Source organism: Grammomys surdaster, unplaced genomic scaffold (genome assembly GCF_004785775.1).
Source record: "Grammomys surdaster isolate TR1022 unplaced genomic scaffold, NIH_TR_1.0 125354, whole genome shotgun sequence".
Lineage (NCBI taxonomy): Eukaryota > Metazoa > Chordata > Mammalia > Rodentia > Muridae > Grammomys > Grammomys surdaster.
Genome location: NW_021620226.1, coordinates 766,401 through 793,087, shown reverse-complemented (window position 1 = coordinate 793,087; position 26,687 = coordinate 766,401). Strand labels below are relative to the sequence as shown.

General features: G+C 51.1%; 2 protein-coding genes across 3 annotated transcripts in view; both read right to left on the bottom strand.

The window, feature by feature from the left end:
- Ttyh2 (tweety family member 2) overlaps positions 1-17,361 on the bottom strand; it is a 44,967-nt gene extending 27,606 nt beyond the window's left edge. The window contains exons 1-3 of the mRNA XM_028785855.1: positions 17,159-17,361; positions 6,185-6,357; positions 1,568-1,679 (exon numbers count right to left, since the gene is read on the bottom strand). Coding sequence (XP_028641688.1) covers positions 1,568-1,679; positions 6,185-6,357; positions 17,159-17,287 — 414 coding nt within the window. The 5' untranslated portion in view covers positions 17,288-17,361. The remainder of the gene's footprint in view (positions 1-1,567; positions 1,680-6,184; positions 6,358-17,158) is intronic.
- A 4,001-nt stretch (positions 17,362-21,362) lies between these two features.
- On the bottom strand, positions 21,363-25,234 carry Rpl38 (ribosomal protein L38). Of its 2 annotated transcripts, none has more exons than XM_028785847.1 (5): positions 25,158-25,234; positions 24,993-25,026; positions 24,840-24,900; positions 21,693-21,815; positions 21,363-21,429 (listed from the first exon to the last, which is right to left on the bottom strand). In XM_028785847.1, the coding sequence occupies exons 2-5, from the start codon at positions 24,993-24,995 to the stop codon at positions 21,404-21,406; spliced, it is 213 nt and encodes a 70-aa protein (XP_028641680.1). In that variant the 5' UTR covers positions 24,996-25,026; positions 25,158-25,234; the 3' UTR covers positions 21,363-21,403. The 2 variants fall into 2 exon arrangements, with proteins under 2 accessions (XP_028641680.1, XP_028641679.1); XM_028785846.1 differs by having other exon boundaries at positions 25,191-25,222.
- Between the last annotated feature and the right edge of the window lie 1,453 nt (positions 25,235-26,687).

Below are 26,687 nucleotides of genomic sequence, written 5' to 3'. Positions count from 1 at the left end.
AAGTTCCTCCCCCCAACCCCCATCCAGAGATAAAGACTGAGTTTTCCCATCAGTGAAGGTCACAGCTCTGGGTCTTTCCAGCATGCCGACTTCTCCCACTTCCAAGGCTGAAGGTGGCTGCAGATAGAGAGACAGTGCAATGCCAAACAGGCAGAAGGCGTCCTTAGGAGCTTGGTCCCCATCAGGACTAAGGTGAGTAAGAGTGAGTTCCCAGGGGCTACCTTCCACAAATACTGAGCAGTACACACCCTGAGCAGCATAGCCTGCTTTTTAAGGTAAGAAGAGTTCCTGTCCCGCCCCCCACCCCCTCCCCCAGGAGCTGATGGAAGGATTAGATCCCCAGAGAAGCTTAAAGGAGCATGTGGGGTGGGGCAGATGAGGTTGAGTCCTCCCTAGGAGGATGCCAGGTCACCAGTTCCTCGAGTTAGGGCTGGCAAATCAAATGTGCCTTTCGCTGGGACCTGTGCTATTCGGAAGAGACCTGGTCTACAGAGGGTCAGATGCTCAAGGTCTAGTTTCCCTGAAATATGCATTTGGCCTTTCCCATCAGATTCCTCAGGATACACCAGGAGCTGTCACCAGATCACCTAGAAATTCAGCAGGAAAGACTGGCACTCCGCAAAGGTGACAGGCAGGCAGAAGCTGGGGATGAAGAGATGAGCCCTGTGTAGCCCTGGCTGTCCTAGAACTCACTCTGTAGACCAGGCTGGCCTTGAACTCAGAAATCCACCTGTCTCTGCCTCCCAAGTGCTGGGATTAAAGGCGTGCGCCACCACCGCCCGGCTCTTCCATTGTTTCTAAAGACTTCTTTTTTTTTTAATTACTTAAAACATTATTTTTTGTCAGGGCCTGTAACCACCATGCTTGGTCTCCAGGTTCTTTTCCCCCTTTTGATATATGGAACAGAGCTCTGTACAAAGCACTTAGAGCTAACATAAAAACAAAAGCCATGTTCAGGACTGAGGAAGTAGCTCAATTGGTAGAGCGATCACCTAGTATGTATAAAGCTTGGGGTTCAGACCCCAGCACTGCACATCCAAGGCACTGGATGCACACGTGCACATAAGCATCAGGTCATCCTCTGAGACCCGGTAGAGAGCTCAAGGTCAGACTCTGTCTCAAATGAGCAAACAACCCATGCCCAGTATGCTAGGGTGGCAATGTTTCATCATGGAAAGTTCCAGGTGAGTCTGGTCTACACAGTGGGTGCCAGGCTAGTCAGGGCTACACAGCAAGACCTCTTACTTAAATACAATAACAACAACAGAACAACTCCAGAACCCATGTTTGAGGTCTCCTTCAGGGATAGGTAAGTGCTCAGATGTTCTGCAGACTGCCCAGGGTCTGATGGGGGTTGAGCTGCCCTGAAACCTCCCTTGGCCTGGGACATAGAAACTGTGTTTGTCTTTGGCAGGGTAACAGCTCAGAAGGCAGCCTGGCCCACAGCGTCCCTCACACAACTCGACAGGGTGCAGCTGGGCCCCTGAGAGCTGACTGGCACCCTTGTTCTGGCCTTGCTGATCTCATGGGCTGTCCCTGTGCCCAGCCACCTGCCCACAATCCTTACCAGCTCATCCATTCCAGAGAAGGTGTGGTTCGAGTTGTCCAGGGAGTAGATCAGCTGGTGCACCCCATCGTTGGTCTCGCTGTTTCCATAGAAACCAACGCCCACTGCAGCACTGCAAGCAAAACCCCAAACAAAGGTTAGGGGTGATACCCAGAAGAGAATGCACTTCTGTGCTACTTGTGTGTGAGATATGCAGCGTGTGCTCACATGTGCATGTGCACAAGGCGCCCAGAAGATGATGCTGGGTGCGTTCATCTGTCGCTGTCTGCGTTACTCTCTTGGGACAAAGTCTCAGTGAACCTGGAACCATCTCTGGTTTCCATCCCTAGCACTGGAACTACAGATGTGTGGGCTTTTTCCGTGGGTGCTGGGAATCCAAACTCAGGTAGGTCCTCACGTCTGTCTGTACAGCAAGCACTTTATTCTGGATTTCCCATAAGTACTGTCAGTCTACGTACTGAGGACTGAACCCAGGACTACAGGTGCACCAGGTAAGCAATCTATTACTGTGGTACAGACCCAACATTACACTAATTATTTTAAAAAAGGTTTCTGTAGCCAGGCAGTGGTGGCATATGCCTTTAGTCCCAGCACTTGGGAGGCAGAGCCAGGCAGATCTCTGCGAGTTTGAGGCCAGTAACAAATATATACAAATAAATATTTGTATAAATATACAAACGAATACATTTTTAGGGTTGTAGAGATGGCTCAGTGGTTAAGAGCACTGGCTGCTCTTTCAGAGGTCCCTACTTGTTTCCAGCATCCAGACAGCAGTCCACAACCATCCTAAGCTAGTTCCAGGGGGATCTGACATACTCATTCTGCTCTCTAAAGGTCCTGTACGCACATAGTGCCTGGACACACATACAGGCAAACCATCCATACATATAACATAACGATTAAATAAATCTTAAAAAAATATTTTTTTTAGAGTGGTTTTAGGTTCATAGCAAAATTGAGCAGGTGCAGAATTCCTCCTTTTGTGTTCAGTCCCCGGTATGACTTCCTTTATGAAGCAGAGTCCTGGCTACGACTGGTAACCCAGTAGGAACATGGGTGCCGTCCAAGGCCCAGTGTGTACAGGGGTCACTCTCTGGGTTAAAATTCTAGGTCTGGACACAGTGTAAGATATCCACTGTCACAGCAGACCCTGCCCTAAAACTCTCCTGCACTCTGCCTACTCCTCTCCCCTCTCCCCCTTCTCCAACCCCAGGCCTTATAGTCTCCATGGCTTTTTCTAGAATGTTCTACAACTGGAGTCATAGCATCCAGCCTCTCCCCATTAGGATCAGGTCATTTGCCTTAGTGACGGACATTCAAGGTTCCCAACGTCTTTCAGGGCTCAATAGGCCATTTCCTTTTCAGCACTGCATAATATTCCACTGTCTGAATATGTGTGTGTTTATTTATCCACTCAGCTACGGAAGGGTACCTTTTACTTGGTCCCAGGTTTGGGGAATTGTGAATAAAAGCCACCATAACAGCCGCAGTGTGGGCTTTTGACTTTCGCTGAGGAGCTTTTAGTTTGGGACTTGGCATGAGGGAGATATTGTCTAAGGGTGATGGTTAAGGACCACCCAAGGTGACCCAGCAGAAGCCTGCTTGTCCTGGCTGGCGACGAACTTCTGAAAGACACACAACTGCAGGTAAGCTTGGGGATTAGGATTTGGTGGCTCTGGTAGAGCCTTGACATCCGATTTGACACACTCAGTGCCAACCTAAAGGTCCCTCCAGACAAGACCAACGACTCTCCCAGACTCTCACACTCTGTTTTCTCTAAATATTCCAGATCTGGTCCTCTACTGGGAAGTTTTAGCTTCTGGCAAGTTCCCTCTTACAGAGCTGAAAGGACACCTGCCTGCTTCATTTAACCCAGAGTCTGCCTGGTCCTTAACCAGCTTTTGGGTGGCTGGAACAAATCTCCAATTCTGCCACAAACTGCATCTGATATCTCTAAGTGTCCCCTTTGTCACCTCCTGCCTTCTGCTCTCGGAGACAGACACACGAGACAGGGTCTCATGTGTCCCCAGCTGGGCCTGACGCTCCCCAGATAGCTGAGGATGACCTTGAACTCCTGACCCCCTGACTGGTTTCCAGTGTTACTCTTTAGTTGGGACTGAGCAGTGTGGGGAGCTCCCCCCCCCCCGTGTGTGTGTGTGTGTGTGTGTGTGTGTGTGTGTTTGTGTGTTAATGCTCTCAGACCCTCCCCCCACTGGCCTGCCCTCCTACCCTCACTGACATCATAGTCAGTTAACGTCCCCTCCCAGGATTTTCTCCTCAGGAACTGTCAAGCTTAGTCTCTCCTCTTCCCTACTGATTTTAACCAAAAGCCAGACTTGAAATCCATCTGTATGAAATGTCATGGTTGGCGTGACTCCAACATTCCAGCCTGGGTAAATCATCTGCAACCTTAACTCTGTCATCCCTGTGTGGTCCACCCCTCCAGGGCCAATCACAAGGCCAGTCAACCAGTTTCCCCAGCTCTCGTCTGTAACACTAACTCGGGAAAAGTGTGAGAAGGCACACGCACACACACACATGCACATGCACACACACTGATGTCTTCCCTTCCTTTCTTCCCTCTCTCTCTCTCCCTCCCTCCTTCTTTTTCTCTCTCCCTCCTTCTCTCCCTACCTCCCATCCTTCTCTCCTCCTTGAGACAGTTGTAGCTTGGTTGTCCTGGGCCTCAATTACCACCATGCCCAGCTTCAGTCAGTATTGTTAGCACTCAAGCAATCAGAACCCACGTTGAGTCCACTTCACTGCACCATCACTCCGTCCATCCTTCTCCAGTGTCACTGGAGGTGCCATGTGCACACACAAAACATTCACATGGGAAAAGCATGCTTTAAAAAACAAGGCAGCCAGGCAGTGGTGGTGCACGTATAATCTCAGCACTCAGGAGGCGGAGGCAAGTGGATCTTTATGAGTTTGAGGCCAGCCTGGTCTACAGAGCAAGTTCCAGAACAGCTAGGGCTACACAGAGAAACTCAAAAAGCAAAACAGAATGAAGAGATCTGGCTGCTCTTCCAGAGGACCTAAGTTTGATTCCCAGCAGCCACATGGTAGCTCACAACAGTTATATGTAACTTCAGTCCCAGAGGCTCTAGCACCTTCTTCTGGTCCCCACAGCAGCAGGCACATATGTGGTATACAGACACACACTCAGGCAAATACCCACACGTGAAATAAAGGGATTAAAGGTGTGAGCCACCACTACTGTCTGCGATGGTTCTACTTGGATGCTGGATTAACCAGCATTAAACGGTTACTGCATTTATACCTGACAACAGGCTTGTCTGCAGCAGCCCTATGTAGGAGCACCTGCAGTTTTCTGAAGATCACTGCATCAGATCAAGCACTGCTGCTGTGTGTTTAGAGTGTCACCTTCCCTGGCCATTCTGAAATGCCTCACTCCAGGGGAGAGGGCGTTTAGAACCCTATTTCTTTATGGGAGTTTGGGAGTCAGATGGCTCTTTGTCACTCCCATGGGGCTGAAACTCTTTCCTCTAGGACCTGGCTCCAGCTCCAAGTTTCACCAGTCCCCCCCCCCCCCCACACACACACACTTGCTTCGAGGATGGCCTATCTTTTGGCTTCAGTAAGCCCCACATTCCCAGCAAGAGGAGATCATGAACATGTCGCCGCATTCCATCTTGGCCAAAAGGCTGAGAAACAATGAATGAATAAATTGTAATGGGAAGATATGAGCTGCATGGGGATGCGCACGCCTTTAATTCCTGTATTCTGGAGGCAGAGGCAGGCAGATCTCTTAGTTCAAAAGCCACCCTGGTCTACAGAGTAGGTTCTAGGACAACCAGGGCTACACAGAGAAACCCTGTCTGAAAACACCAAAAAAGAAGAGGAGGAGGAAGAGGAGAAAGGAGGAGACGAGAAGGAAGAGAAAGAGAAGGAGTGAGGGGAAAAGGGAGAGGGAGAATAAGAAAAGAAAAAAGAAAGGAAAGAAAAAGAATGTTCAAGAGTAAGGTGACTCTTCTGCAGAATGGAACCAGGACCAGTCCTTCAGACAAACAGCAAGGGCCTCTTACCCTAGAGGGTAGCCACACCCTTCAACACCTCTAAGGGACACTACAATTTAGGAAAAAGTCTTACAGATATAGAAACAAGAAAAATAACACCAACTGCAGCACACAGAGCTAACACATTCAGGGCTGGGTGCTGGGTGGGTGGGGTGCTCACACAGTGCTGGCAAGCCTCATTCCTCAGTCAGAGTGCAGGGGAAGATCTATCTATGGGCAGTACTGGGGGACTGGGGCCAACTTCTGATCTTGCGGACCCTGGGCAGCCATGGAAGCTGACAGTGGTGTAGAGGAAAGAAATGTCTGTTGTCCACCTGGTGAATTGAAGAGGGACCCATGTGGCTGTCAGGCCTGGTCCTGGTCTCATAGAAGTGTTTGGGGGGGCCACTATGTCCCATCACTGCACTAGAGACAGATTCCCCATGCTTGGCTAAGAAAAGGACAGTGTTCATTTTGGGCGACAGGTTGTTCTTCCAGGTGTTAGTCTGGAGTGAACGTCACTAGATACCGATGAGCCGCATGGACATGAAGAATGTCCTGGTCACAGGCTAGCTTTCCCTGTACATAGGACACTCACCAGCAGAGGAGCCCAGCCACCACCGCAGTCCAGGTCACACAGCATGAGTCGGGCTGCTTGGTCTGCATCGAGTGGTCCCGCCGACAGCAGCATGTGCACACCAGGTAAACAGCGAGGAAGATGAGGTTCAGGCCCAGGCCAATGGCAGCCAACACCCCCAGGAAGAGCAGCGACTGTAAGAGAGGCAAGCTGTGTCAGCTTCTGGCCCAGCATGGAGATGGTGGTGGGGTGGGGAGTGGGGAGCCCTAGGAACTGCAAAATATCCTTATGCCCAGTCCTCTAGACAGCCTGCCCTACATCTGGGTGCCATGGTGGATATGGCAGAGAAACAGACAAACTTGGCATGGGAAGGGTAGGTGGGGGAGGGGGAGGGGCAGCTGTTGGGGTGATTTGTATTATCAAGCTCAGCAGGATCTAGAATCTGCTAGAAGACAAATCTCCAGACACGCATGTGAGAGATTCTAGATTAGTTTAACAGAAGTGGGGGAGAGCCACCGGAAATGTTGGAGGGATCCTTAAGATCTGGCGTTCTATACAAAAGAGGAAGGCAGCCGAGTCTCAGCACTCAGCCCTGCTTCTGCAGGTGCTGTGCGGCCAATGACTTCACCCACCGATGACGATGTACCCCTCAGACTGCAAGCTGAAACAGATCCTTCCCTTTTCAAGCTTCTTCTGCTAGGAATCTTACCGAGGCAATGACAAAAATAACTAATACAGCTACGCATGGCCCAGATGGATGAAGATGCGGTCCAGGCCAGGCCAGATGACAATCCCTAAGCCACTCAGGAGAGCGACGAAAACCTGCTGGCTGCAAACAGGGCTGTGGACCTGTGATCACAGGGCTAGAAAGAGACAGAGCCTTGGCAATGAGACTAAATTTAGGGACCAAGTGAAACTAAGCCATGGCTGCTGAGGATTATGGGTACTACCATACCTGTCTTGCTATGCCAAAATAGAATGTGCCTTTTCTGGGTGCCGGGGCTCTCCAGAGTCCTTAGAAGCCAGCTCTGTGCTCAAGGGTGAGTACAAAGGAGACAGGGTAGATAATCCTTGATGTGCCTCTTGCTGCATCCTGCCAGGGACAGCTGACCCACAATGCCAGTGGTAGCAGGCAGGACAGACAGTTGAGGGTGTGTGTGTGTGTGTGTGTGTGTGTGTGTGTGTGTGGATACCTCTTTAGGCCCTTCCTAGTAGGTCAGAGTTTTCAAAGGGAGCTGTTGTCTGTCGGGAAGCCCAGGTGTCCCCCTCCACTCTATCTTCCAATCCCTTGATTTGGACAGATGGACACCAGATGGCCTCAGGATCAGTGGCCGCCAGCCAGGGCTGGACCTGGCTCTAAGTCAGGCTCCTGAGCTGACAGCCTCCTGGCTTCCCATCAGGCCTCAGTGATGCCCTCACTCAAAGTCCAGTGTCTCAGTGGGAGGGGGAGGAGGTCACTCTCGCTAGATCTTTGGTCAGGAAACCTGTGTGGGTGGTAGTGATCATCAGGGCAGGAGGCCACAGGAAACCAAGATCTGAGAGAGAACAGCTGAATGCTGGGCAAGCGCAGGGAGGCGATCTGCAGCACGAAGCTTGTGGCTACCGGCTGGGCAGACTGTATGGAAATGACCCCTGTAGGTGGCTGCTCAGCTGCCTATTCCTGTGAGGATGTAGGCAGCTTATGAGGCCCCTGATTTGGGCTGTCCTGATGCTAACCCTGACTGAACAGGCTTCTTAGACTTAGGGACAAATCTGGAAGTGACAGGTCAGCTGCGAGGACATGTGAGATGTCTCATGTCACTTAGCACATGGCTTCTACTTCCACCTGGGCAACACTCAAGCATGGAAGGAACCTCTTCTTCTTCCTCCTCTTCCTCCTCCTCTTTCTAGTCCTCCTCACCCTCCTCTTCCTCCTGCTCCTCGTCTTCTTCTTCCTCCTCCTCCTCCCCCTCCTCTTCTTCCTCTTCCCCCTCTTCTTCTTCTTCCTCCTTTTCCTTAAGGGAGGTGGAAGGTGGGGCAGCAGCTCTGAACATAGCATCCTCCACAGTCCTTGAGGTGAGGCAGGAGGCCTGGACCACTCTCGAGCACACCTGTCCCTTAGAATAACCTCAGGAGGCTCGTGTCCAATAAGGCTGTGGGAAGTCACTGCCTACCTCCCTGGAAGGCATCTTTCACTGCAAAGGAGGCTGCATGGAAAGGGAGTTTTAGAGGCTCACTACAAAAAGTCACCATACTATAAGCTGGCCTCTGACAGAAGCAGGATACCTCCCCAGAGCTGGAGAACAAGTCGGACCCTAAAAGCCCACCGTGGGCCAAGCTCATCACAGCCGGAACTAGGAGGAGCTGAGGCTTCGGTGGAGTCGGTGAAGTTCTTGCTGGGTAAGCTAGAAGGCCGGGTTTCCATCCCCACATTACGTAAGACTGGGCCTGGTGGTGCGCACCTAAGCGGTCCCCACTTATAGGGGATACCTAGGCCTCCTAATGGACGACAGTTCCCTTTGAAAACCCTGAGCTGGTGGGTGGGCTGGAGGATCAGAAGTTCAATGTCATCTTAGTCTGAGCCATGTAAGACCCTGACTCAAAAATCAACAATAAGCAACAGTGTGGTAGCTTGAATGAAATGGCCCCAACAGGCCCATGGGGAGTGAGTGACACTTTTAGGAGATGTGGCCTTGTTGGAGTGGGTGTGGCCTTGTCGAAGTGGGGGGTGGCCCTGTTGGAGGAAGTGTGTCACTGGAGTGTGGGGGTGTGGGCTCCGAGGTTGCAGAAGAAGCTCAAGTCAAGCCCAGTCTCTCTCTTCCTGCTGCCTGCTCATCCATATGTAGACCTGTCAGCTCCTTCTCCAGCACCAAGTCTGCCTGTGTGCTGCCATGCTTCCCACCATGATGGTAATGGACTGAACCTCTGAACTGTAAGCCAGCCCCAGTGAAATGTTTTCCTTTATAAGAGTTGAGATGGGGGGGCTGGAGAGATGGCTTGGTGGTTAAGAGCACTCACTGCTCTTCCAGATGTCCTGAGTTCAATTCCCAGCAACCACATGGTGGCTCACAACCATCTGTAACAGAATCTGATGCCCTCTTCTGGTATGTCTGAAGACAGCTACAGTATACTCACATACATAAAATAAATAAATCTTTAAAAAAAAAAAAGTTGAGATGGTTATAGTGTCTCTTCACAGGATTTCATCAAAATCCTGACCAGGACAAATGACAACAGAATCCCAAAGAACCAAACAAGGCTAGAGCTGGTCCCATGCCAACATATCTCATCAAGTGTTTTCAAGGGCAGAAGCAACAGATTAATGTCAACGGAAGTTAACAATCTAACCCCCCCCCAAAAGCTTAACTTCTCTAAACTGACCCACTCAGCGAGGCCCAACACACAGAGCCTTGTGGGTGCAAATGCCACTGTTGGGTCCCCACAGTGCCCTTGAGCTCACTATATAGCCCAGGGTTTCCTCACACTCTTGGTATCCCCCTCTTGTAAGTACTGGGATCGTAAGTGTGTCCCACCACACCCAGCTCTAGAAATGACACTCAGTGTCTGGGCGTGGTGGCACACATCCGTGTTCACAATCCTAACGCTCAAGAAGGTCAGGCCAGTCCGGACTTCAGAACGTGATCCTGTTTCCAAAACCTAAAAATAAGCCCCACTCTCTTCTCACAGGCTCTGAAATCCCACCACTAAGAAGCAGGTCTCAGCCCTTGACGATTTGTAAGGCACTGTGCTTCCAGATACACTGTGACCCAACAGTTCTGCTTCACGGAAAGGAGGGTGTGTGTCCCTCTACAAGGTCCACATACACTTAGATCCACAGTCACTGAGCCCAGCAGCAGTCAACAAACACTGAAAACAGTTCAGGTGTCCATCAAAAACACACACCGTGTGCAATAGTCATATGACGCCATGCTACACGGGTACCAGACGGCGACGGCAGCTACATATGATGTGGGTAAACCTAACGGGAGAATGATGCGGCCACGGAGTAGTCACGACAGGTTGAGTGTATATACAGTGCAGTCAGAGATGACCAACCGTCATCTGGAGACGCAGCAGTGCCTAGGGTGGTCCAGGCAGGGTACGCGCTGACCGGGCTCATGGACTGGGTATGCACTACCACGCTCAGCTTCGGGATGAAGTGTTCCGTTAACGCTGAGGGCTGTGGGGATGGCTCAGAAGTAAAGATATTTGTTGTCAAGCATGAGGACTTGAGACTGGAGCCCACTTCGTATATAAAAGGCTGTGTAGACTCTCTCTGCTCTCCCCCACTCTACCAGTCTCTCTCTCATAACCCCCCCACCTCTGTAACACCAAAACAATGGAGGGGAGACAAGAAGGAGGCTTGTTGGCCCCCAGTCTACCTCCAAGCACAGTGAGAGACCCTGTCTGAAGGAAATAGGGCTAAGTGTGACAGAGCCTGACACCTGATGTCTTCTTCTGTCTTCTGTGTATAAATAATAGGCATGTGCATCTGCACACACGTATGTGTATGCAACACACACACACACACTCTTTTTTTTTTTTCAAGAAGAGGTTCTCTCTCCTGTATTTTTTTTTTTTTAAAGATTTCTTTATTTACTTTATGGATATGAGTACACCATTGCTTTCTCCAGACACACCAGAAAAGGGCATCAGACTCCATTACAGATGGTTGTGAGCCACCATGTGGTTGCTGGGAACTGAACTCAGGACCTCTGCAAGAGCAGTCAGTGCTCTTAACCACTGAGCCATCTCTCCAGCCCAACACACACTCTTTTTAAAAATAAAAGTGACTGACTCAGCTGAAGAGTTAAGAGTGGACATGTTCCAGTAAGTCATTATGAATAGATATATAGTTCATATTTTTGTTTGTTTATCTTATGTGTGGAGTCACACACATGCCATGGCTCTAGTGTTGGGGTCAGTGGACAGCTTTAGGGAGACAATTCTCCTTATGCAACATGGGTCCTGGGTATTGAGTTCAGACTTGGCAGTAAGTGCCTTTACCCTCTGAGCCATTTCACCAGCCCCCGAGTTTATTTTCAACAATGACCTATGCTGCCAAACTAATGGTGCATCTCCCCTCACTCCCAGGAGGGTCTCCTCTGTGTTCACCCCAAGCAGAAGGAACCATTGACTCTATGAGGTGTCTCCACTCAGGAGGGAAATGAGACACAAGGATTGCCTTTCCGTCTCTGCAAACCTGCTCCACCAGCTCTCCATAGCTGGGTTCCAGATTTCTGATTCTTAGAATTTGTGAGCCTAGTATTTCCTGTGGGCCTCCCTAAACTCCTGCACCCCCAGTCTCCTGGACAGTCTCCTGGACAGTCTTCTGTGCCCTCTCCTGCCCAGTCAGTTAGCTTCAATTAGGTCAGTGCCCTGCATAGGAAGTCCAAATGTGGATGGGGTTGGGGTTTGTTAGCTGCTCACCCCAAAAGCCCTAAGCAACTAAAGGATTAGAGCTGGAAGCTGGGTTGTCAGTGGGCCGAGGGCCAAGGGACAGAAAAGGGAAGGAAGGTAGGAAGAGAGGGAGTCGGGGGAGACAAGAGGGTCTCCTGCAACTCGATGTCACCTACTACTCTAAACAGGCCACCATGTCTCCGTTCCTAACTAGTACACACGGATGGGATCGGGTGGGGGAACAGGAGAGGGGGTGGATAATTCTGCTTATACATACACCCTCAAGCAATTGCCAGAGCTTAGGCCAGTCTTCACATCACCCCAGCCTCCTACTGCCCCACCCCACCACCACCACCCCCGCCTATCCCAGCACCATGCCCAAACTTGGCCTCTCTGACATCAAAGCTCCTTTGATTATTTCTGGTTTATCATTTGTAGTCAGGACCACCGTGGTACTCAGGCTAGGGAGATAGCAGCGGCCACTGTAGTCAGACCTCAAGGGCGTACAGATGGCAATTTCAGTGGTATGCCAGCCTCTGTTTGAGGCAGGGGGCCTATCCTCATGCTCTATAGGGAAGATACCACCTTGAAGCCTGGGAAGGGTTAACTCCTTGGGGAACTGGCGTGACAGTCCAATGACCATGACTCCCAAGTTCAGATGTAATGAACGGGCTTCCTCATCCTGACCTTGGCTCTTCTCCCATGGGGCTGAGGTCTAAAGCCTGCTTTTTCCTCCGATCTGCCTCCAGCCGAGCATCCTGTTCTACTCCCAGAATTCCATATTCTGTCATCAGTGAGCTCAGTTGGGTCAAAAAGACGGAGTCTATAGCCCATGCTGGCCTCAAACTCCATATGATATCAAGAGTGACTTTTTGTTTGTGGTTATTCCATTTTATTATCTTTTTTTAACAGAAGGGCCTCTCAATAGCCTGGCTGTCCTAGAACTCACTATGTAGACCAGGCTGGTCTAGAACTCACAAAGATCGACTGGCCTCTGCCTCTCAAGTGCTGGGATTCCAGGCGTGTACCACCACAGTCAGTTTTTTAGGGTACTGGGGATAGAACTTGGGGCTTTGTGCATGCTAGGTGTACTGGCTGATTTTGTGTGTCAACTTGACACAAGCTGGAGTTATCACAGAGAAAGGGGCCTCCCTTGAGGAAATGCCTCTGTGAGATCCAGCTGTAAGGCATTTTCTCAATTAGAGATTAAGTATGGGCGGGCCCATTGTGGGTGGTGCCATCCCTAGGCTGGTAGTCTTGGGTTCTATAAGAAAGCAAGCTGAGCAAGCCAGGGTAAGCAAGCCAGTAAATAACATCCCTCCATGGCCTCTGCATCAGCTCCTGCTTTCTGACCTGCTTGAGTTCCAGTCCTGACTTCCTTTGGTGATGAACAGCAGTGTGGAAGTGTAAGCCGAATAAACCCTATCCTCCCCAACTAGCTTCTTGGTCCTGATGTTTGTGCAGGAATGGAAACTCTGAGACACTAGGTAAGCACTCACACTAAGCTGCATCCTTGGCCTCTCACTGGGGACTCTCAGGACACTGAGACTCAAGAAAAGTCCAAGCCAAACCACGACCATGAACTCCTCCTGTCCCTCCTCTCACATGACCTGCAGAAGGTCTTAGATGGGTGTGCTGTCCTCAGATCCAACAGGAAGTCCTATGGACATAATCTGAATCTGGCCTCCCCTGAGTAGCTGGTGGACAGTGAGGGTGACAATAATTCCCCAGATAAGGAAGGGACTAAAGTGGCTTCTCTGAGAGCCACAGCTCAATTTTGTAACTTTCTAATTGTCCTCAGTGCTGCCCACTGGGCACCTAGCCAGCTAGGGCCTCCTTCCCAAGCAGGGATCACAGAGTTGGCCACCTGCTTCCCACCCGTGAGCTTCTGAGCCCTTTTGCTAGATCTCTGAAGCAGGGATCATCTCCGACTTCCAGGCTTGCTCTCCTGTCAAAGGGAAGGAGACCTGGGATGGGGAGCTAAGCTATTCCCTGCTACAGACACCGAGCCCAGCAGAATTCCCGGGTCTGCTGCCCTGCCTGCCTCTGCAGGGCTCACAGCCACTTCCGGCAAATGGCTGGGGACGTAGAGGCTTCCTGAGGACTCAGGCTCAAGTTCAATGGGGGAGAGGATGAGAAAGACCAACTATCAGGAAACTAGAAACTTCCACTGTCCCTAGGACCCCAGGCAGAAGGCAGGAACAGCGACACACAACGGCAGTTCCATACTGTAGGGTGCGAAGGCAAATAGATTGCCAGGTGGAAGCTAGCCTCAACTACACAGGGAGACCTTGCCTCAAGAACAAATAAGTGAATACATAAAATAAAAAGGAGGGCTCAGTGGGGGTGTAGCTCAGTTGGTAAAATGCTTGTCCCTCATGTGGGAAACCCTGGGGTCTACCCCCAGCACCTGTAAACAGGGCATGGACACACACACCTGTGATTCTAGCATGTTGGAGGTAGAGATAGGGGTTCAATATCATTATCATCAAGAAGTTCAATATCATCCTTACTGTGTGGTGAGTTCAAGGCCAGCCCAGGCTACATAAAACCCTGTCTCAAACAAACAACAAAAACAAAAACAAAACCTCAAACTCAAGGGCAGGCAAGATGGCTCTGCAATTAAGAGCACTTGCCGCTCTTGCCGAGAACTAGGGTTCAGTTTCTAACACCTACAGAGTAGTTTACAATCTTGTCTGTAACTCCAGTTCCAGGGCATCCAACTTCCTCTCCTGGCCTCCACTGGCCAGAAAAGAAAAAAAAAAAAAATCTCAGGAAGCAAGCTGGGTCCTTCTTACTCAGGAAAGTTCTGGATCACAGCCTGTGCTTACCAGGTGGCCAGCTCCTCAGCCTCACTTTGCTTTCTAGGTCCCAAGCATTGGGTCATCATTCCTGGAGCCCGACTGCCTATTCACAAGGCTGTAGGTACGTACCTACACCTGTGCATGTGGATGCATGGGCACGAGCGTGCACACACATACACAGAGGAGTATACACACATGCACACACACATAAACACACACAAGCACACATGCATACATACATACATATATATATGTGCACACACAGGAGCACACATGCATACACATGCACACACGTACACACATGTACACACACACTCATGCACACACACAGGAGTACACACATCTACACATGCACACACATGCACACATGTACACACACACTCATGCACACACACAAGAGTACACACATCTACACATGCACACACATGCACACACACGCACACACACGGACCTTAATGTCCACATTGTTGTGACTTTCACACGCATTTTTCACAGTCATCCCCTGCTCAGGGTCTCCAGCTCTCTTCCTCACTATGTGACAGGGCAGTGTCTTTAGACACCCCTCACCTCCAGGCCGTTTGTCTAATGACTGCACCACTGGGTCCTGTGATGTCCTTACTGTGAATACTCAGTAGAATAACTCACAGGATACACAGAAATGAGGGGAAAATTCTCATCTGCCTGTGGTCACACAGCCACAGGACTGGAACCCAACTCCACCAGTGGAATGGCAATGCCCCTGTCTCAGACAATCCTTGCTTCAGAGACGCCTCAGCCTTTGCTACCCTTATGGTCATGCCACCCAGGCCCTACCACAACACTCAGTCAAATTAAGTTTGCACAGGACCAAGACCACTTACAACATGAGGCACCCAAGGCGACCTTGTCAACTAACCAGCTTCAGAACTCCAGTGCTCAGGAGGAAAGAGACCCGTGGTCAGACAACACAGGCACTTACCGAAATAGGAGTAGCCTTAATTAAATAACACCCAATGGCAGACTTCCGTTAAGGCCCATCACACTCATCTCCCGGGGCTTTGCTTCCACTCATAGCTGAACCAGTATGGGAACAGGGGTGGAGCAGGCACAGTCGTCCCGGGAAAGAGCCACAACAAAAGGTTTGGGAGTCAGGACCCTGGAAGCAAGGATGTGAGTGGGACTCACCACACACCTGCTGTCTATTCATAGACTGGGGTGGGTGGGGTCAGGCTCAGGCTGTGGGGGTGAGGAAGAGCCGGTATCAACCCTTTCCCGGCCAGGGGTCTCCTTAACCCAGCTGAGGGGCTAGATTTCTTCCAGGAGAGAAGAGAAAATATGGTTGGGACCCAGAGCACAGGATCTGGGCTCTCTCCACACCCCCCACACAGCTGTTCAGAAACCATATCCGTGCCCTTTTAAGCACTAGCTAAAGGAAGACTCCCTGGTGCTATGCCGGTAGCTACCAGGCCTCAGGAACAAGCCTTCCTTCCAGGGCCAGACAAGACTGGGGGTGGGGGCGGCTGCAGTGCCTAGGGGTGACGGTGCCTCTAGTAGCACAAAGGGGTCCCATCTTCCCAGAAGAACAGAAACTGCCCAAGCCTGCAAGCAGCAGAGCCATTGAAAGTTATAATTAGACTCTGGGGTACTGGTTCTTCGTGGGCAGTGCACAGCACGCAGATCCGGAGCCCCTGGCCTCAAAATGAGGAGAGTCTGGGAGAGCAAGAAGCCACTCCTAGGCAGTCTAGAGAAGCCCTGCTCGGCCAGATGCCCCACTATGGAGATTAGGACATGGTGCCAGTCACTGCAGGTCAAAGTCCGACATGAGCACAGAGCTCTGAACTAATAATGGGCCTCCTCCCAAGTTGCCGCAGCCCCTGAATCTTTGACCCAGCAGAGGGAACTGACTCAGCCGGGGCCGCAGAGGCCGTAGTGGGTTTAACCGCGGCTGAGATGGGCTGCGAGAAGGTAGCTGGGTCTGGAAAGCAGGTCAGAAGCCTGGACCTGCCCACCAAACCCGCAAGGGAAAGTCCCCTTTCATCAGGGACAATTCAGAAGTATAAGGATGAAGAGGGTAGCTGGCCCGGGAACTAAGACCTCAGAATTTCAGAGCCTAGAAGGTTGTAGGGAAGGGACGCCAGAGCAGACAGGATAGTTGCAGGATGTGGTGCGAGATGGGGTGGATTAGAAGCCACCTTCCATCCTTGACTCAAACAGCTGTGGGTCTTTGGCGTCCAAAAGGTTAGTCACCCACGCCGCTTCTTTCAGCCCCGCAGCCTTTGAGAAGAAGCCAAGGCAGAGGTATTGGCTGCGGTTGCTACCCTGCAGGCTGGGGCCGGGGAAAGGAGCGCAAAGGACTCCGGACACTCCAGAGTCAGTTTCTGCCTAAACTTCTCTCAGGCCATCAGCGCCGGGAGAGAAAAGGTCTGGTGTTGGAGTCTCAAGAGGAGGAACTTTGGAGCACCCCTACCTACCCACACACCTCGGCCGCCAGTCACCCCGTTAGGATGCCCCACCCCCCACTGTAAGTCTTTGGAAGGCTCAGCCCCCGCCTCCCTCCCGAGCGCAGTCTCCGCGTCCTTCCTCTTCTTCCCCAGCCTACTCTACTCCAACCTTTCCAGCTTTACGAACCCCGAGGTTTCCAGCAAGGACGAGTGTCCCGGCCAAGGGACCCGGGAGAGCCGAGAGGGCCCAACTGGGGACCAAGAGGGTCTGAGAAGCGCGGAGAGCGCGGGTTGCCGAGGAAAGAGAGAAAGGAGTAGGACCTGGGCGAGCGCGGGCTGGCTCTGGTTCCCACTCTGAGGGTCCGTTTCAGTGGCTGGGATCACCGGCTTACCTCTTGGTAAGTTTCGTCGCCGGGGCTGAAGGTGCTGTCTACTCGCTGTAGACGCAGGCCGAAGTGCGGTACATTGTGCAGCCACACGACCCACCAGGGCGCGATGTACTCCACGCGCGCCGCCGGCATGGCTCACACAAGCTGCAGCGGTTCCACTGCCACTGCGGGCGCCGCTGCCACTGCCCGGCTCAGGACGCGATCCGACCCCGCCCCGCCTAGACCCCGCCCCATGTCCTGCCCTAGGCGAAGACACGCCCCAGCCAGCAAGAGGCTCTGCCCAGGTCCCGCCCCCACCTCGGGTCCTACCCCATCTCTCTCCTTTTGTACCTCTTCCTGGACACACCCACCGGTTCCAGAAACTGGGCTCAAAAGCGTGTACTGATCTGTGCTATCACATCAGAGTAGCGGCCCAGGTTTGAGGGTGCACGCCTTAGGATGGGAAGGCAGAAGGATCAGGAGTTCAAAGGTCATCCTCAGGTCTGTAGTGAGTTGGAGGCCAGCCTGGGATATGAGACTTGATCTTAAAAACAAACAAACAAACAAACAAAAACAGGCAGTGGTGGCACACGCCTTTAATCCCAGCACTTGGGAGGCAGAGGCAGGCGGATTTCTGAGTTCGAGGCCAGCCTGGTCTACAGAGTGAGTTCCAGGACAGCCAGGGCTACACAGAGAAACCTTATCTCGAAAAAAAAAGGAAGCAGGAGTGGGTGGGTGGGTAGGGGAGCACCCTCATAGATGCAGGGGGAGAGGGGATAGGATAGGGGGTTTCCGAAAGGGAGACCTGGAAAGGGGAAAACATTTGAAATGTAAATAAAGAAAATATCCAATTTTAAAAAAAGGGAAGGTTTTGAAAAAAGACTAAAGTGCCAGTGGGTAATTAGTAATCTTGGCCTAGGGGGCGGGGCTAGTCCCTAATTCATTCATTCATTCTATTATTATTATTAATTTTCCCCAGACTGGATCTCACTATGTAATGCTGGCTGTCCTGGAACTCATTATGGAGCCCAGACTAGCCTTGAACTCACAGTGATCCACCTGCCTCTGCCTCCCTGCTCCACCACATCCAGCTTATTTGTTTATTGCAGTGTTAGGATTAGAACCCAAGGCCTTGAACATGCTAGGGCAAGGGCTCTATCACTGAGCCTCTTAAAGACAGAGTCTAAGACAGGAGTTGATGGTGAACGCTTTTAGTCTCAGTATTTGGAAGGTAGAAGCAGGCAAATCTCAGTGAATATGAGGGCAGCCTGGTCTACAGAATGAGTTCCAGAACAGCCAGAACTAAACAGAGAAACCTTGTCTTGAACAATCCACATAGGGCGGAGGAGACAGATACTAAGCTGTCTAGATGGGCCTTGAAGCCAGGATTATCCTGTCTTAGTCTTCTGAGGGTTGGAATTATGGGCATATGAGATCAGGAATGACAAGATTCACTCTAGATCACTTATTCTAGAATCTACTGTATAAATCCTGTGCACTCAGGGAAGCTTTTGAGCTCCTAGAGGGGAGGGGTGGACAGAAAGCACAGGAAGGGAGGACTACCTACTGTGCGGCAGAGCAGACAAAAGCCCCGAGGCCTTGTTGACTGCACTTTGTGACTATGGTTGGCAGTACACATGTAAAGTCATCATGTGGTAGGTTAGAGGGTGTTTTAGCGGAAAGTAAAACATGGTGCGCCCACCAGGAGCCATCACTTCAGCAGACCCCTGCAGGTCTTGGCCTTCAGCCCTCTGTATACTCCAGAACCCAGCCTATCACTTCTCTGCCTTTTAGTTACAATCAAGGGCAGAGCCCCCAGCCCAAGCACTGGGAGCACAGGGTCTTCAGCAGGAGGTAGGTGGTGGGCAGGCTAAGTGCCAGTGGACACGTTAGGTGGCAAAGGTCAGAGTCAGTCTTGGCTGGGAACAGCGCTGGGGATCCAGCTGGAGGATTCTTGGCGCTGTGGCAGAGGAAGGAAAGGAGACCCTAGAGAGGGCAGGGAGAATTTTTAACTAGGTGGGGCCCCCAAAACATGCACTCTTGCTCTATCAAGGAACCTTGCTACAAGCGCGTCCCTCCCTGCCCTGCCTGGCCACTGGGGCTTCCCCTCACCCTTACAGCCAGCTCTGTCCTGCAGTTGCTAGAGCCTGCTGCTACCATATCTGTACTGACAGCTGAGGCTCAAGGGGCCCCCCACCCCGTTCTCACCACAGATGTCTCACTAGCTCAGCATTGTCTGGGAATCCTATCATAGGACACCTAGTGATGAGTTTCCTGTCTTTACAGTTGTTTAGTAGAGAGGGCAGGTTCTAAACCTTGCTGATTATAAATACGTCCAGTGTTTCAGTCCTGTATTGGCACAAGAAGGGAGGGTACTTTGGGGATGCCTTCACATGGAAGAGTTATGCTGATGTCTCCAGAGGAATCTCGTGGGATCAGGGACTCATGGACAGGGAAGAAAGGGAACCCAGTCAGGAAACCCCAAGAGCTATAAGGTAAGGGCCAGGCAGAGCTGTGGCTGCTTCCCAGTGGCCTGGGTTGGGAGGGGGCTTTGAGTTAATGGAAACGTTCTGTGGATTTGAATAGCCCTTCCACAACTAAGATTTATACGCCTATGCTCGGGATGAGTCTTTTCTAGTAAGACAGGGTTTTGCCAGACAGTCCTGGTTTCCTGGCACTATGTAGCCCAGGCTGGCCCGGAGCTTGTGAGGGAAGTGAGGCCAGATGAGGCACAGGGCAGACTTATGTGTCCTCAGCCTTAGGGCCTCGGATGTAGACCCTGTAGCCGAGCAGGGAAATACGAAGCAAATTTCCAGGGACATCTTTCCAACTCCAGTAACAGCCAAAAGATCCAGCCCTAGACCCCTGTGAGGTGCCGCCTGGTGTCCTGCACACCCGCTCTCAGTGGCCCCAAGGATGCTTCTGCTCACATTTGTGTTGCTTTTGAACCTGGTGGGGCGCCAAAGGGAGTACATGTCCACTCTGAGGGCGAACTCAGTGCCAGGGCATTCTGGCTGTTCTTGGTGTTCTGACGCAGAGGTGAGGGGAAGCCAACCAATGTCCACTGTGGCAGAGCTTAACGCTCCCCACAGTTAACGCTAGCTGAGCCCCGGCAGTGGTAAGGCCTGTCATCTTAGGCACAAAGACATTATTCAGTCTCTAGACCCTGCCTGGACCGCAGAAGCACACCATAAGTGACTCAGGCTTGCCAGGGTAGAGGCACTGTATGAAAAAGTGCCTTCGGTGGACCACAAGGCAAACTGTCAGTTTCCTAGGAGCCAGGGTGAGCCTTTGAGAAATGTAGTGGGGACAAAAAAAGGCCAAAGCTGCAAACGGCCTTCCTTGGGAATCCTAGGCAACCATGCTCCCATCCCGCCCACTCCTGGGGTAAACAAAACCCATGTGTCCCAAAAAGCTCACAGCATATGCAAAAATGACCTCTTCCAGCAAGCAGATCTCTTTGCTTCTGGTTACAACCTGCTTGTTTAAGCATTTAACATAACCCTCAGCCTGTTGTACTATGTTTACTTGAAGGAACTTCCAGTTGTAGCACATTAAATTTGGCTCTGCATACTTGTGGTCCCAGCACTCAGGAGGTGGAGGCAGAATGGGATTCTATCTCAAAAACCAAGCCCCTCCTCAATTATGGGGCTTATTTACTATAGTAGAGTGCCACCTGGTGGCAGGCCCAGTGGCTTTGACTTTGCCTGCCCTTTTTTTTTAATTCTTGAAAATTATTTCATGTTGTTTGCTTGCACACATGCATACCATGTACGATGCAGTGCCCAGAGGCATCAGACCCCCAGCCCTGCCCACCCCCAGAAGTCCATGGTAAGCCAACCCCACAGAAAGCATCCTTCTGCATTCACCTCAGAAGCCCATACTTTCTTTCACGTTCCCAAGTCTTACGGCATGAACACTTCTTTCTCTTGCATCCAGGGGGATCCAAGGGCAGAGGACCAAGGATGAATACAAGGCTCATCCTGCAGCCTAGAAGCTGCCCCTTTCACCTTTGTCTCAGAAGGCAACCCACCCCAAGGCTCACTTCCAAGCCTTTGGAATACACACCAGCTTCCCTCCACAAAGAGCAGGCTCTTCCAGCTGCCTTTCCAGAGTATTAATATTTTCCCAAACTTAGGCTGACACCCCACTGCAGGATCTGGAATGCAGAAGGTAGCAGCATCTCAACACCAATACCACTTCCTGTCAAAGACTGAGGACACACAAAGGCTTTTCAGGGTTTTTAATAGTCATATGCAGAGGTCTGGTTCATTTCAGCTCCTTCACTGCCAAACCTGGGGAAAGAGAGATCGATGGTTGCCACGATTTCCTTCACAGCTACCCTGCTGCACTTCATGCCCCCACCCCACCCCAAACTCAAGATTATCAGAGTAGGTTCTTTTGAGAATTAAATGGACTATAATCCGCCAGGGACCAAAGAAACCATCTCTGGGATCAGTCAGAACCTGACAATCACAGCCATGGCAAACACGTCACTGTGCCCTCAAGGTGGCTCTCCTAATGCTGCCCACCCCACTGCTGTCTCAGGCTTACTTACCTGGGGGCAGGGACTGCTTCAGCTTCTCGGCCTTCTCCTTGTCTGTGATGACCAGGGTGTACAGGTACCTGCTGCAACGGACCTTGAACTTCACGTTATCCTTGTTCTTCTTGATCTTGACGGCTGCCACGGAAACCACAGTTAAGGATGAGACCAGTGCAGAGCCACACGGGTCATGTGTCTTATACTCTTAAGTGGCTGACATTTTCAGTTGTCACCACCTCAGACTTCCTCTGCTTTCAAATACTGAATGTGCTGGAAAGCTACATTTTTCTTATTGTACTCAATGAGTCTTTGGCTTACTAAATTAATTTGCACACGCACACAAAATCTCCACTTAGTACACTAAACACAGCACCACAGAACATTCTAGAATGACTCATGATAACCTTTAAAGGGACAGCCTATAAAAGAAGGAATTTAGTTATCTGCTCAGATAATCACTTTCCAGCCCTTCACTTCTGGCAACCAGTTCTCCACACACTAGGACACTGGACGCACAGAGCTCCTCTCAGGAGGCTCCATTCCAGTGTGCAGGGAAGCTCCTCCTACATTTGTGTGGAACTTGGTTCTTATTATTTTTTAATTTTGTGTAACCTCCTGCCTGTGTATGGGCACAGGAACGTGAGCGCAGACGCCTGGAGTCCAGAAGAGGCCATCACTGCTATAGGCAGATCTGAGAGCCGAAGGATGCTGGGAACCACACCACACTAGCATTAGCTCCACTCATGGCTGTAAAGCAGCAGAGGGCCTAAGGCTTCAGACTCAAGCACCTAACTGGAGACACACACTCAGCCTTAACCCCACAGAACAGCCCAACATCAGTGTGCACATGTACTCCCAGCCCCACCTCTGCTAGTGACTACTGCTCGGACAGGGCACTTCCCAGGAAGCACCAGGGCTCAGAGCCTGCTCAAGGCACTGGCCACTCTGGCTTCTATCTTACCAAGTCCAGACATGGACAGCAGCGTCCCATGCTGCTCCAGCAGCTACTGCACTCCTGAACATTATTCTCTGGAGGTAAGAGGTCTGAGACAGGGTCTCATGTACTCAGTCTCAGGTCCTGAACTCAACTGTGTGGCAGAGGATCTCAAACTCTCCTGATCCTTCTACCTCCAACCAAGAGCCCTGGGATTAAAGTGGTGCTCTACCATGCCCAGCTAGGTCAGTGCTGGCAAATGACCCTGGAGCCTTAGGAGTACTAGGTGGGAGCTCTCGTACGCCCGGCCCCCAGCATTAGCCAAGTACAGCCATACACGATGTGATACAGCAATTCCACTTCTGGGTAAATACCCAATATGAATAAAATCCTGAGCTAGGCTGACAGAAAACGTGCAAGCCTGTTTCCACCAACTCAATGTGGTGCCCTCACACAGTAGAACCGCTGACGGGGCATCCTGACACATCTGTAACACCAGCACTTGGGAGACGTAGGCAGTTAAAGGTCAAGGAGAGGGCTGGAGAGATGGCTCAGTGGTTAAGAGCACTGACTGCTCTTCCAGAGGTCCTGAGTTCAAGTCCCAGCAACCACATGATGGCTCACAACCATCTTTGATGGGATCTGATGCCCTCTTCTTGTGTGTCTGAAGAGAGCAATGGTGAATACATAAAATAAATAAATAAATCTTTAAAAAAAAAAAAAGGTCAAGGAGAAGCCAATGTGATACTTGAGTTGGTAAAGACACCTCCTGCCAAACCCAATGACCCAAGTTTGGATCCTAAGACCTGCCCCATAGGAGAACCAACTCCCTCAAGATGCTCTCTGACCTCTGCATGTGCACACACACTAAACAAAAACACAAGGAAGAAAACAAGCCAGAAATGGTGGCATAGGTCTGCCATCCGAACACTTGGGATCCTGAGAGTAGACTCCCTGAGCTCTGGATCTGAGGTCAGCCCGGGCTACAACGTGAGGGCCCAGGTTACTTGGGATCCATATAGCCGACTGTTCCTAAAAGCTAACAAAATCCACCAGAAATCGGGTTCAAAGGCATTTCTCCCGATAAATACACTTGACTTACTTTCTTAACTAGTTAAGGAACTGATGGATATGCTAAGCTGGCCTCACCAATCTGGAGGTGCAGCCTCTGGTTCCACAGTCTCTGAAGTAAACAGGAGGAAAGAACTGTGGCCTGTGTGTGACAGAGCTGGGACAGGGGAAGGCAGTGCCAAATGTTACAGCCCGGATGGAAAACACAAGCAACCCCCACCGAGCCCACCAGCGGGAGACATCCTCCGCTGGCCCACAGACCACCAGATCAGAGGCAACAGCTCGTCTGACGTGACGGGGCACACCTAAGGTCTCTGTGGTTCTTCCTGTCAACCTAACTGGACAGCCCAACTAGGCCTACTTCCGCTCATTATCTGGTGCTCATAGAGAGACTGATCTGAGAGGAAAAGGAAGGCACACAGGGCTATCTCACACAGCAGAAAAATAAGACTTCTTTTTTTGCTGCCATGTGAGATAACGTCACCCAAGGTCTCTCAGTAGACACATCCTCCCAGAACAATACAGAACCAGCAGGAGTAGACAAACAACTTTGAACCTGCTTGTTTTTACCTATTTTTGAGACAGTGTAGCCAAGGAGAACCTTGCATTTCCCCATCCCTTTGTCTCTACCTCCCGAGTTCAGGGATTACCCCGTGCACTAGGTCTGGCTCTGGGTTCCAGCTCACGCAGAGCAGGAACGAACCCCGCGCGTCAAGAAGCGTCTTGTTATGCAGGCCAAGCAAGGATGGTGTTGGATGCTCACAGTCGTATCGCCTCAGCCTAAGGTTAAGCAGGCAAGGGCCAGCATGCTGGCTCCGCTTTTATTTGGAAGCTGGAAACTACAGGTAAATGACACTTTTTTTTTTCCTTTTTAAAATTTAAGACAGGGTCTCACTATGCAGCCCTGGAGGGCTTCTAACTCACGGGGATCCTCCGGTCTCTACCACGTCAGGGCCAGCAGGGTTCTTAATGATCGCGCGTTGTGATCTGGTGTGCACAACTGGCAACCTTAGTGTTTGTGACACACCAGATGGCCAAGCTTTCAAGAGATCCAGTTCTGTCCCCCACCAGACAGAATCTGCTTTTCCGAGCCGCCCAAAACCTCCCTCCGTCCGCCCCACGGGCTCGTCCCGAGCCTTCTGGAAACCCACACTCACATTTGGCGTCCTTCCGTCGGGCCGTGAGCAGAAAGTCCTTGATTTCCTCAATTTTCCGAGGCTGCGACACAGGAGAAACAAGAGAATGAGCTCGGGGGACACATGCGTCCTGGGGACGCTCAAGCCCGCCCCGGGCCCCAGTCCCGGACTCACCATGGCGACGGGCGTTCGGCTCTGGCGTCCTCACCTGCGGGAAACAATCCTGAGTGAACCGGCCGCGATCCTGCTTCCCCGATCCGCCCCGCCGCACCCCTTCCTCCTCCCTCACACGCTCCCTGCAGACCCGTGCTCCCCAAACCCACCCCGGCTGCGGATTACCTCGGATTCCCCACCTGCCCAAAAAAAACTCACAGGGGAGAGAACGGAAGAGAACGGAAAAAGAACGAGACTTTCGCTTCCGGTCAGTTAAACCGCCCTAGAGAGGAAATTGCGTACGGTGTCTGCCGTGGGCCAAAAGGCATTTATGCGTTCAAAATTTCAATTTCAGCAGCCCTGCCCTCTTCTGGTTCAGATTAGTAGTGCAGCTTCTTAAAGTAACGCACAGGGGGCCAGCATCACCCCTCGCCTCCCTTCTTACCCTCTATTATGCCCCTATTTATCCCCTCTTTTTGTCACTCATCTTATTAATTTGTTTACATTTTATTTTTATTTCGTGTGCATTTAGTTTGCGTGTATCTCTGTGCATCACATGTATGCAGTGCCCATGGAAGCCGGAAGAGGGCATCAGATCCCGGGGAACTGGAAGGCGTTCTGGAGGAGCATCCAGGGCTCTTAGGATTGCCTCCAGGTCCAGTGATTGGCTTTTTTTTTTTTTCCCCTTTTTTCTTTCGAGACAGGGTTGGATCATACCCTCTTCATGCTTATAACAGGCCCAAAAGAAATGAAGATATTCCAAAGAGACATTCGTGTGCCTCGCTTTGTGTGCAGGGCAGAACTTCTGCAACCACCTGGGTAATCAGAAGTGGCTCCTTTATTCCATCTTGAGACCCATTATGCAGGTCAAGAATTGAGCCTCCCCTAGCCAGATTCCTCAGCCCAGCTCCCACCACACATCGCTTCTTTAGACAAGTAAGAAAGTGACAGCTTTGGGAAGACAGCGTCGGCTCCGTTTGCCCACTGCCTTCCCGCCCGGCTCTAACTTCCTTAGCACCTTGTTAGTCTTTATGATAATGCCTTGAAGGTTAGGCTCCGGTAAACTTTAGCTAGTGATTTTATTTTTACCTACCTTTATTTTATTTCAACCGCCCTACAAATGTCTCCATTTTATTATGTTTCTCTCCCCCCAATTTAATAACTCACAACAGAATGTAATTGCCTTGTACTTATTACTGTGGAGTGGACCCCCGAGGAGGATGAGCGCTTGGCCATGAGGTTTTGAAACTCATCTCTCGCTCTCTCCTCCCCACTCCCTTTGGATGAAGGAATCTTCGCGGAGCCCCTGCCTCCCGGTGATACAGGGCAGAAAAACTAATTTGCGGGAGTCGTTTTCAAGAACACAGCAGCGCTTCGGCGGCTGAAAACTTGTCTGCTGGTGACTGTTGGGTTTCAGACCCCAGAACAAGCAGCTGAGGTGCATATTTTACATACCAAAGCAGATCTGGCCTCCAGCTTTTCCCAGCACCCCTCAGTCCCTACCTGGAAGACCCATTTCCCAACCCTAAACTTTTAGGCCCATGGGCTGGGTTGTCCACACTGTTGTGTTTTATAAAAGTAAAGAGAGAAGGGATATGTTTTGGTGGAGGTGAGGTAAGGTGTGGAGGAAGGGGATGCCTCGGCGGGCCCGTGCTGAGGCATCCCTTCCCTCTGAGGGACCAGCCACATGGCAGTATAGTATAGAATAGAGTTTAT

Excerpts from the sequence above, each read along its gene's own strand:
- Rpl38 (XM_028785847.1), bottom strand. Across the intron at positions 21,816-24,839 it reads CCGACGGAAGGACGCCAAAT|CCGTCAAGATCAAGAAGAAC; the intron begins GTGAGTGTGGGT and ends TTTCCGTGGCAG. Across the intron at positions 21,430-21,692 it reads GAAGCAGTCCCTGCCCCCAG|GTTTGGCAGTGAAGGAGCTG; the intron begins GTAAGTAAGCCT and ends CTCTTTCCCCAG.